We start from the raw sequence: 12347 nt of genomic DNA on the forward strand, positions 1-12347 counted from the left end.
CTTCAGTATTAACTTACAGAACATCCTTGCTTTTTTTTTGTTACTTTTAATAATTTGCATGTGGAAGAAATTCTAACCAGTTATTGAATAAATTTTTTGAGCAACAGATTATTTAGATTTAGATGTGTTCAAACGTTACAACTCTTAAGTTTTCAGTATCTTTTTTGCAACTTTTCTCCCCTTCCCTTCCAAGAAGGTTGAGTTGATTTCTTCGTAGGTATGTTCAACTTAGTTATTAATCATGTTTAGCCTTAACAGTGAATATTGAAAGCTACAGAACCAAGGGACTGACCCTACCCTTGATCAAAGCAACTCCCTTCTCCCCACTCCCACCCCCCATCCCTCCTCCGCAGCACACGCACACCCATACAGAAACTAACTTAGAGAAAATGTATCTGGACAGTGAATGGGAGTGAATATGCAGACTAATTTTCTAGTCCCTCCTTAACTTAGTGCTGAGGTTAAATGTAACACTTTTACACCTGCTCTGCCTGAGATTAGCTAACCTAGTATAGCTTCCAAACCTTGGAATCTCCTAGTCTATGTAGCTCAACTAGCTGGCTTTTTAAAAGAACTTTACTTGCCTTAATCTTTGTTTTTTTTTGCCCTCTTCACCCATTTTTCTTTCAAAGCTTTTAGTGCTCAAGTCTTAATTATTCCTTTGCACTTTCTGCTACAGACCAAAAGCCTAGCAAATGAGAAGCATGGAGTTTTAAACAAGATTGTGGCAGGCAATGTGCGTTTGGGCAAGTTGGAGGAGCAAGTAAAGGTATGAGTGGCTTCAGTTTTCCATTCAACTGTATAAGTTAACTTGAGGTTATACTGATTTGAGTTCCTTAACAGGAGGAGATAGTGTCATAAATTGGATATGACATTAATTGAGTTCCATTGTATTGTTAATAATATAGTATGTCTTTTTCCATATGTAATCTAACTGGCTTCATTGCTGAGCATTATTCTCAGATAAATTGTCACTTAATTTTGTTTCTGACAACAGGTGTAGAATGTGACCATTCTATAAGAAATTGCAATTAAGTTATTAGATTATTTTAATTGGAACTTTTAGGAGTTAATATGAACTATAAGTTGTATGTTAATACTGATAAATATTTGCACTTTTTATCAACTCTTTGGCTTGGATTTTGCAGTAGTTATGCCAGTGAAACTGTCAGTCTTCGCTGTCATTACTCCTCTGAAACGGACAGCAACTTCTGGACTCTCATGCGCAGTTAAATACAGAAATTCAGAAGCTGCTTTTGGTGATTTCTATGTTTCTCCATAGGGTTTGTTGCTGAAGTCCCCTCAGACTGCAATCAAGTAGAATTGACTGAACTGATGAAAACTTGCCTTTTACACCTTAATCTTGCTGTAAAAACCATTGAAAAAGTTACACCTTATTGAATCAAGGGCAATTAGGGATGGGCAATAAATGCTGGCCTAGCCAGAGACGTCCACATCCACCCGAATGAATAAAAAAAGGTGTAACTGGGTTTTTAATAGTGTATTAAGTTCATAATTACTGATGAGCAACCTCACTGTCCCTGAAAAACTAATTTTATATTTGTGCAATGTTAGATTTTCCCTTTATATTAAAAAAACAAACTTAAAATATGGTTTCATGCTTCTAAATTTTTTTTAAAGGTTTGTTTCTGATATTTTAGCTTCTATCTTAATTCTATGTGTATGCTCCAGTCATTTATTTCACTCTCTAAAATTTTTAATTAAAAGTGAAAAATTCAGTGCATTTAATTCCTGGTTTACTGTCTGTTAGAATACTTCAGTGGCTTTTGGACACCTGGAGATCCCTTTGACTTGGTAGCAGATTCAAACTGATGTTGGGAAAGGGGAAATTCACACCACGGAGATTGCTAGATCTTTGCAGGCAGCTTTCTTCGAAGCCAGTGGTAAGCGCTGTCGCTTCGCTGGTGATCACGAAATTTGGACCTTTTTGATTTAATGAAAATGTTCTTGGAAGTAGCAATGTAGAGAGATAACTACTCACTCTTTTCCTGTCCAGTTAACTTAAGAGCTGACAAAATATAACCCTTCCAGAACTGCACAAAAATATTACAGCAAGATATGTATTTTTTAATTTGTTCAGAGAATACTGTGCTATGTATGCATTCTTGTAAACCTGCTGTAAAGTACCACCATGTCAGGCTCCTAACCCTTTAGAACTGGCTCACAGCTTCCCTTTGCCTCAATGTGGGCACCTTTCACTGCATTCATTATGACACGCACTGTCACTATACTTCAGTAGCCAACCAAGCTAACCTGGATTCCTCTCTAGGTGTCTTGCCCACCACCTCACTATTCTGGGGAAATCTTTTTAACCTAGTTCCCATTGTACTCTGGTATGTTTACTCCAATCACATCCCCAGCAAGTTTTTTGTAATTGCCCCAGCAAATCTCCAGTTTTCCTCCCCATTTGTATTGTCTTCGAAATGTCCCCTCTTTCACAAGCAAGGCTCTACCCATCTATAGCGTCCTCCTCACACAGCAAACTGATATCCTGGTCCTTAATGAAACCTATCTCGCCAATCATGACTCTGACCCCTAGAAAACTGCTTTCTTCCATTTTGAAACCTTGCTGCTACCTTTCCCGCACTGCTGACAAACTTCCAGCTCGTGTCTTCATCTCTTTGAGATGGACTTCTGTATTCTTGTTCTGCTGAACCATATCCACACTACACAAATTACAACCTTAAAGTGAGTCACTAGAGCTACACAGAAGAGAAATGAAGACTTCAAATTGTGAAGCAAAAGAAACCAGCAAAATGAATAAAATTTCGAAATGATAAATTTATTTTTGAAGAATACAGAGGCAGGATGGGGAAGTCATAGAGTCATAGAGAGATACAGCACTGAAACAGGCCCTTTGGCCCGCCGAGTCTGTGCCGACCAACAACCACCCATTTATACTAATCCTACATTAATCCCATATTCCCTACCACATCCCCACCATTCTCCTACCACCTATCTACCTACTATTTAAATAAAAAGTATTCCCTCTTCCTTTAATTGCACAGGAGCTCCAATGTGGTCGAGGCCCACTCCTTTTTGTTACACCTTAACTGGATAGTTTGTTTCGAGGCATTCTAAACAGCAGTTTTATCAAGTTTGCCCCTTGTTTTTTCCCTACAGTGATAAAACTAAGACTATGAAACTCAGTAGTGTAGAATTGTGGGCCTAGACCATGTCTGCGATGCCACATGTTGGTACTCCAGTGTCTTGTGTTGTCCTTGGCCTCAACTATGAGTTGAGGATTCCATAAGAAAGTTTGTACAGAGAAGAATGGGTCCATCGGTTTCATTAGCAACAGATATTATAAGCTGACCTGAGTATTTCCAGCATTTTCTGTCTTTATCTCAGATTTCCAACATCTGCAGTATTTTGCTCCTGTAATTTCATTAGTTTGATTCCTGACCTTTTACTGGGAGCTAGGTAGAGAGTAGAAGTTATTGCGGCTAATTTAGTGCTGTCTTTCTTTCTGACTTTCACAAGAGTATTGGAGCATTTTGCCTTGACTTGAATATAAATTTAAATGGCAAGATGCATGGTATTGCCCAATGAGTTGGACTGCTTTTCCCTGTATCATATCAATTCATCACTGCTGAGCCCTTCAAATTTTCCTGAGCTCATCAGGTGTAGATTGATTATGTGAATGCGGCCATGTTTTTGTTTCCTGAGACCTCGCTATACTTACAGGTGGAATTTTATGCTCTCCCCGGCTCCAAACCTGCTGCGGGGAGAGCATAAAATTGAGCGGGATGGTGTTGGGGGGGAGGACCCAGCCACCATCCCACCAGTCCTGAAATTTAGTCTGGGGCAAGAAGGCCTGTGAGGCCCTTAACTGGGTAATTAATCCTGAAATAAGGGCCTCATCCCGCTGTAGCTGTATTACCCGTGCGGCGGGTGGCCCTGTCGCCGTACGGCACAAAAAACAGTGCGGGCTTCTTTCCGGCTGCAGGTGGGTGGAGGTCCCTCGTTCAAAGGCCCTTAGTGCCTGAACGAGGGACCTGCCATCAGCAAGAGGGGGGCCCACTGAGGGCCACCCCTCTGCCCTTGCTGTCGATATCCTTTCTCTTTCCCACCCACCACCCCCCCAACACCCCACGAGACCCCTCCTGCCCTGACCTACCTTAAGCCTGGTTCCAGCACCGCTCCTTGGTGTCTGGTCGCTGCAGCTACAGCAGCAGCCACTGCCTCTGCAGTAGTGCTGCAGTTGTTGGCCTCTGGCGGACAGCTCTGCAAGGCCGGGACTACTGGCCACGGGGTCCTAAATCCTATGGAAGGCTCGCCGCTAGTTAAGTACCTGATTGGCGCTAAATTCGACAGGTCTTCCATGCAAGAGGCAACGCGGAGATCTTGGCATCTGTTTCCCCCACATCGAGACCCCTGCCCCAACATAACATTCCACCCATAAATTATCTTTGTTAAAATTTCCACAGCTGTTCTAATTTTAATGTATTGCATAGATTTTCAAACTGAGACCCTTGGGCAAATGGGGATCATACAGGCATCCAAGTGGATCTTGGAGTTATTCAAATTTATGTCCATTTTATTCTGGTTAAAATATGATGTGTTTTTTTGAGAATTCTGCATACTATATTTTTTCTGTGTTGACTTACTCTGATAATTTTTTAGCTATGTACTAATCAAATTTTCTGTGATATTAGCATTGTTTTCATTGGATTACTAAGGGGCCCCCAAGAGTACCTGTTTTCGCAGGTGATTCTCAGAGTGTCTCACTGTTGCAGGGTCCATGGAATAAAAGGGGCAGTAGCAACATGGATACAAAGTTGGCTGAGTGACAGGAAACAGAGAGAAGTGGTTGCTTGTATATTATGTGAGTGTTTAATTATATTCAGGTGCTGGGGATTCACTTGGTGCTCCTCTATCTATATTTATAAAAGGGCAGACTGAAACTGTGGTTATTGTGTTTGGAAGTGCATATTTGTAATGTGTATCAGTGTAAGTAAAAGCTTATAAAGTTTAAAATTAGTCTTCAGTTCTATCCTTCACTGCCTGGCTTTCTGAAGTAAAACATTGTGAACTTTTTTCAAACTGGAGGAAGGTGTACACTGGTGTTCCCCAGGAGTCGGTATGAGGATCACTTTCCTTGATGTACATTTATGACTTAGATTTGGGTGTACAGGGCACAGTTCCAAAGTTTGGAAGTATCCTGAGCTACGAGGAGGTTAGTGATAGACTTCAAGAGGACTTAAAGAGGCTGATGGAACGGGCAGGCACATGGCATTGAAATATAACGCGCAGAAGTGCAAAGTGATAAGTTTTGCTCAGAAGAATGAGGTGAGGCAATATAAACTAAAGGATACAATTTTAAAGAGGGTGCAGGAAGAGAGATACTTTGGGGGTATATGTGCACAAATCATTGAAAGAGGCAGGGCAGGCTGAGAAACTGGTTAAAAAGCTTTATTAAAAGAGATGTAGAGTACAAAAGCTAAGAAGTGATGATGTCAAGATCATACAATTGCCGCACACAGTTTCTCTTACATTATTCCTTCAATAGAAATTTTCCTGTTGATTTCAGCAATTTGTTACAACCAGGGTGGGAGTATTGCACTGTTAGGTCCCACTACTCCACAGATCACAGCATATTAAGGCACAGTAAAGTTTCCCACCTATCGGAAAATAGCCAAATTAAACACACTATTTATCCCCCACAATACAGCACACCAAACCAGGTTTCTTTGAACAACAACATTAACTATTTATTAATAAACTAAATCTTAAACAATAATGAGATAAATCTGTATATGAAAAGATGTTATAACTCCTTATTCTTCCTAACCCTCATGCACACATTCATATATTCAAAAACCGGCTAACCAGGGGAAAAAGGCTTTTCTCTTTACAGCTGTTTCTTGGGAATAATAAAGTAACTGTAAAGCTCTGGTAGGATATTTCTGGGTCGGTGAGGTGTCCTAGAGTCGATGTCACTCCAGACGAGGTTAATGAACAGTCTATGATGGGTAACTCTTCAAGTCAATTCGTCTGCAGCAGGCATCTCACAGAGCTTTTAGAAAAAGGTGTAGCAACAGATCTACTTGGACTTTGAAGTAGCAGTCTAACAATGGAAGCTTTCTTGATCTTTCAGGATCTCCCAAAACGCAAGAGGCAACAGGAATCACTCCTGAGGCAGAAATTTTTCAGAGACTGGAGGCAATAGGAATTTGCTACCTTTTAAAACGCAAGGCTTCCTCTCAGCAAAGGAGCCTTTCTCCACAGAGAGCAGAAACTCTTCTTTTCCTGGGTCTTTTCCTCTCCAGGGGTCTTTTCTGTCTCCAGGTAGACCACAGCCACCACCTCAAATGTAGTATTTCTTTTTACAAGAGAGGCAAACCTTTTTCAGAGAATAGGTCTTTTTTTCTCTGGACTGCAAACACAGGTTAGAACAAAGAGTTAGAACAGGGCCAATCAAGGATAGTAGTGGGAAGTTGTGTGCGGAATCAGAGGAGATAGGGGAAGCGTTAAATGAATATTTTTCGTCAGTATTTACAGTAGAGAAAGAAAATGTTGCCGAGGAGATTACTGAGATACAGCCTACTAGGCTAGATGGGATTGAGATTCACAAGGAGGAGGTGTTAGCAATTTTGGAAAGAGTGAAAATAGATAAGTCCCCTGGGCCAGATGGGATTTATCCTAGGATTCTCTGGGAAGCCAGGGAGGAGATTGCAGAGCCGTTGTTGATCTTTATGTCGTCATTGTCGACAGGAGGAGTGCCGGAGGACTGGAGGATAGCAAATGTTGTCCCCTTGTTCAAGAAGGGGCGTAGAGACAGCCCTGGTAATTATAGACCTGTGAGCCTTACTTCGGTTGTGGGTAAAATGTTGGAAAGGGTTATAAGAGATAGGATTTATAATCATCTTGAAAAGAATAAGTTCATTTGCGATAGTCAGCACGGTTTTGTGAAAGGTAGGTCGTGCCTCACAAACCTTATTGAGTTTTTCGAGAAGGTGACCAAACAGGTGGATGAGGGTAAAGCCGTGGATGTGGTGTATATGGATTTCAGTAAGGCGTTTGATAAGGTTCCCCACGGTAGGCTATTGCAGAAAATACGGAAGTATGGGGTTGAAGGTGATTTAGAGCTTTGGATCAGAAATTGGCTAGCTGAAAGAAGACAGAGGGTGGTGGTTGATGGCAAATGTTCATCCTGGAGTTTAGTTACTAGTGGTGTACCGCAAGGTTCTGTTTTGGGGCCACTGCTGTTTGTCATTTTTATAAATGACCTGGATGAGGGTGTAGAAGGGTGGGTTAGTAAATTTGCAGATGACACGAAGGTCGGTGGAGTTGTGGATAGTGTCGAAGGGTGTTGTAGGGTACAGAGGGACATGGATAGGCTGCAGAGCTGGGCTGAGAGATGGCAAATGGAGTTTAATGCAGAGAAGTGTGAGGTGATTCACTTTGGAAGGAGTAACAGCAATGCAGAGTACTGGGCTAATGGGAAGATTCTTGGTAGTGTAGATGAGCAGAGAGATCTTGGTGTCCAGGTACATAAATCCCTGAAAGTTGCTACCCAGGTTAATAGGGCTGTTAAGAAGGCATATGGTGTGTTAGCTTTTATTAGTAGGGGGATCGAGTTTCGGAGCCACGAGGTCATGATGCAGCTGTACAAAACTCTGGTGCGGCCGCACCTGGAGTATTGCGTGCAGTTCTGGTCACCGCATTATAGGAAGGATGTGGAAGCTTTGGAAAGGGTGCAGAGGAGATTTACTAGCATGTTGCCTGGTATGGAAGGAAGGTCTTACGAGGAAAGGCTGAGGGACTTGGGGTTGTTTTCGTTAGAGAGAAGGAGGAGGAGAGGTGACTTAATAGAGACATACAAGATAATCAGAGGGTTAGATAGGGTGGATAGTGAGAGTCTTTTTCCTCGGATGATGATGGCAAACACGAGGGGACATAGCTTTAAGTTGAGGGGTGAAAGATATAGGACAGATGTTAGAGGTAGTTTCTTTACTCAGAGAGTAGTAGGGGCGTGGAACGCCCTGCCTGCAACAGTAGTAGACTCGCCAACTTTAAGGGCATTTAAGTGGTCATTGGATAGACATATGGATGAAAATGGAATAGTGTAGGTCAGATGATCGGCGCAACATCGAGGGCCGAAGGGCCTGTACTGCGCTGTAATGTTCTAATATCTAACAGGTGCCAGCCAGCTCACTGCTACCTGCTTCCAGCTCCCTGGTCTTTTTCACACAGAAAAACTGAAACTAAAGCCCTAGCAATAAGTCATGTGACAGTCGTAAATCTTCCTGTCATTTCCCTGTTGAGCTGCTTGGAAATATGTGCCTTGCAGTCTATGTATTCAGTTCAAACACCAAGTTTCAGCATTCAATGTTCACAGAAAATCCTTTTTCTCAGTCTTTAAAAGCACACAGAATTCTTAGCTTTCAAAAAGAACAAAGCTCTTGTGACAATTAATTGTGTTTGTGTTGTTCCCTCAGCCACATGCCCTGGGTTTGATCCTCATGCGTCTCATACTCGCTCGTCCTGCAAAATCTCGTCGATATCAAAGTGGCCTTTTTCACCCCTGCCCACCGCCATACTTTCTTAACCCACCCTGGTCTGCCATTAGAAAGATTACAATGCACATTGTACATCAAAATATTGATTATTTAAAACCTTTATCTCATCTTTTTACACTGAGAATCTGCTGTAGCATGCCTTTAAGTGGGTATGTCCATCACCTGTATACATCATCAGACAGGATATGATATCATCTGTCACATGGTGCAGTAGTTGGAATGTTAGTTGACCAAGCAAGACGTACTAGTAAGACCTCACCAGCAATGTGTATATGCTATTGTAATCTTCGAATAAAGAACTCACAGTTTATTTCACCAGTCCTACTTGAGTGATCGGTGAGTTTGTGTTTGAAGAAAGAAGGAAACACAATATGATGGCAGCTAATGGGATTTCGAAGATTTTGAACTTTTAAGGCACTTTGGGAGAGCATCAAATTTAACTTGGGACTACACCAGCAGTCTGTGAGGGAAGCAGTAGCTGTGAACAGTGCTTCATCTCTTGGAGCTCTAACAGCAGGCAGTACTCTGTTGGGAACAGTGAGTAACTATACAAAGAGGCCACTGGTTTGGTAGCAAAGGGGTGCGATCAGTTGATTTGGATCAGTCCAGTGCAGGTTGATTTAAAGGCAGGCTTAAAAAAGACTGGAAAAAGTCATTGTGGCTATTTGGGATGTCATGGTGCTGTTTGCCCAAAACATTGCTTTGTGGGCGTGGCCTGAAAAAGCTCACAGAAGGGAGCAACAGCACCATAGAGTTCAGAAACAGGGCATGGCAAGTAAAAGTATTGAAGGCTGCCAGATCTGCAACACATTGAAACCTTTCCGTGGAGGAAAGCTTCTCTCTACCTAGGAAATCACAGAAAATCCCGGGAACATCAGCAAAATGTCAGTAAAATCCCCATGTATGAATTGGAAAGCAGCAGATATTCTTTCTGAATTCGAACTTTTCAAACAAAGAATAGAATTATGGTTCCTTGATTTGGCTGCATCAGAACCAGGTAAACAAGCAGTCAAAATTAAGATAGCTATCGGAAACGAGGGGCTCCATGGGCTGAATGTCTCGGGCTTATCGGAAAGAGATCAGAAAGACCCTAAGAAAATATGGGCCACACTAAAAGACCAACAACATGTGGAAGTCAATTTCGGGATACATTGGTTGGGATTTATATTATATTTATGTTATCGACCAATTTGTCAGTCGCTGCAGGGACAAAGGCAGGGTCTGCGACTTTTCTGAAGGTGAGTTATCTGAAAGAATTGCAGAGCTAGTGTCAACATTCATTGAAGCTTTTCGAAGGACCTCCCTAGAAAAGCCAAAAGGGCTTGACATTGAAACTTTATTAAAAGACGGTGTAAATACGAAGCTATCCTTGCAGGCACTAGGTGTGGCTTCAATTATTGGCACAGTAGCCAAGATGGTGAAACTGAAACTGAACAAGCCATGTGAAAGATGTGGACTACTTCATCCACCAAGAAGCTGTCTAGCATACCAGGATCACTAAGGCATGTGGCATTAAAGGACATGGGGTATGCAGCGTATGTAACCCAGTTCAGAAACTGTGGCAAGAAGTCACCGCAAGCCGCAAACAAGTAGAAAACATATGCAACACATGGACAGCAGCACAGAGTGCCAAGCAAAGGAGCGAGTGCATACATAAAGTCACCAACACAGCAGACAGCATGGAAAATTATGATGGCCATGTTCTTGCAAAGGAGAACAAGAAAACATTTCATACTGTAAACATTACCAGGTCCATAGATGCAATTGCACTCCTGGAAGCATTTTCAACCATTAATATATATATATATTTTTATTCATTCATGGGCGCCACTGGCTATGCCAGCATTTATTGCCCATCCCTAATTGCCCTTGAGAAGGTGGTGGTGAGCTGCCTTGAACCGCTGCAGTCCATTTGGGGTAGGTATACCCACAGTGCTGTTAGGAAGGGAGTTCCAGGATTTTGACCTAGCGACAGTGAAGGAACGGCGATATAGTTCCAAGTCAGGATGGTGTGTGACTTGGAGGGGAACTTGCAGGTGGTGGTGTTCCCATGTATTTGCTGACCTTGTCCTTCTAGTTGGTAGAGGTCGCGGGTTTGGAAGGTGCTGTCTAAGGAGCCTTGGTGCGTTGCTGCAGTGCATCTTGTAGATGGTACACACTGCTGCCACTGTGCGTCGGTGGTGGAGGGAGTGAATGTTTGTAGATGGTGTGCCAATCAAGCGGGCTGCTTCTTGAGTGTTGTTGGAGCTGCACCCATCCAGGCAAGTGGAGAGTATTCCATCACACTCCTGACTTGTGTCTTGTAGATGGTGGATAGGCTTTGGGGAGTCAGGAGGTGAGTTACTCGCCTGAGGATTCCTAGCCTCTGACCTGCTCTTGTAGCCACGGTATTTATATGGCTACTCCAGTTCAGTTTCTGGTCATTGGTAGCCCCTAGGATGTTGATAGTGGGGGATTCAGCGATGGTAATGCCGTTGAATGTCAAGGGGAGATGGTTAGGTTCTCTCTTGTTGGAGATGGTCATTGCCTGGCACTTGTGTGGCGCGAATGTTACTTGCCACTTATCAGCCCAAGCCTGGATATTGTCCAGGTCTTGCTGCATTTCTACACGGACTGCTTCAGTATCTGAGGAGTCAGGAATGGTGCGGAACATTGTGCAATCATCAGCGAACATCCCCACTTCTGACCTTATGATTGAAGGAAGGTCATTGATGAAGCAGCTGAAGACATTAGGGCCTAGAACACTACCCTGAGGAACCCCTGCAGTGATGTCCTGGAGCTCAGATGATTGACCTCCAACAACCACAACCATCTTCCTTTGCACGAGGTATGACTCCAGCCAGCGGATGGTTTTCCCCCTGATTCCCATTGACTTCAGTTTTGCTAGGGCTCCTTGATGCCATACTCGTTCAAATGCTGCCTTGATGTCAAGGGCAGTCACTCTCACCTCACCTCTTGAGTTCAGCTGTTTTGTCCATGTTTGAACCAAGGCTGTAATGAGGTCAGGAGCTGAGTGGCCCTGTCGGAACCCAAACTGAGCGTCACTGAGCAGGTTATTGCTAAGCAGGTGCTGCTTGATGGCACTGTTGATGACACCTTCCATCACTTTACTGATGATTGAGAGTAGGCTGATGGGATGGTAATTGGCCGGGTTGGACTTGTCCTGCTCTTTGTGTACAGGACAGACCTGGGCAATTTTCCACATTGCAGGGTAGATGCCAGTGTTGTAGCTGTACTGGAACAGCTTGGCTAGAGGCGCGGCAAGTTCTGGAGCACAAGTCTTCAGTACTATTGCCGGAATATTGTCAGGGCCCATAGCTTTTGCAGTATCCAGTGCCTTCAGTCGTTACTTGATATCACGCGGAGTGAATCGAATTGGCTGAAGTCTGGCATCTGTGATGTTAGGGTCTTCAGGAGGAGGCTGAGATGGATCATCAACTCGGCACTTCTGGCTGAAGATCGTTGCAAATGCTTCAGCCATATCTTTCGCACTGATGTGCTAGGCACTCCCATCATTGAGGATGGAGATATTTGTGGAGCCACCCCCTCCAGTTAGTTGTTTAATTGTCCACCACCATTCACGGCTGGATGTGGCAGGACTGCAGAGCTTAGATCTGATCCGTTGGTTATGGGATCGCTTAGCTCTGTCTATCGCATGCTTCTTACGCAGTTTGGCATGCAAGTAGTCCTGGGTTGTAGCTTCACCAGGTTGACACCTCATTTTGAGGTATGCCTGGTGCTGCTCCTGGCATGCCCTCCTGCACTCTTCTTTGAACCAGGGTTGGTCTCCTGGCTTGATGG

At 43.3% G+C, this 12347-nt stretch overlaps 1 protein-coding gene across 2 annotated transcripts in view; it reads left to right on the top strand.

The window, feature by feature from the left end:
* cep89 (centrosomal protein 89) overlaps positions 1-12347 on the top strand; it is a 132737-nt gene that overhangs the window by 85598 nt on the left and 34792 nt on the right. For both annotated transcript variants that reach the window (XM_068049315.1, XM_068049316.1), the window contains one exon: positions 680-769. In XM_068049315.1, the coding sequence (XP_067905416.1) occupies positions 680-769 (90 nt within the window). The remainder of the gene's footprint in view (positions 1-679; positions 770-12347) is intronic.

Source organism: Heterodontus francisci, chromosome 17, assembly GCF_036365525.1.
Source record: "Heterodontus francisci isolate sHetFra1 chromosome 17, sHetFra1.hap1, whole genome shotgun sequence".
Classification (NCBI taxonomy): Eukaryota; Metazoa; Chordata; class Chondrichthyes; order Heterodontiformes; family Heterodontidae; genus Heterodontus; species Heterodontus francisci.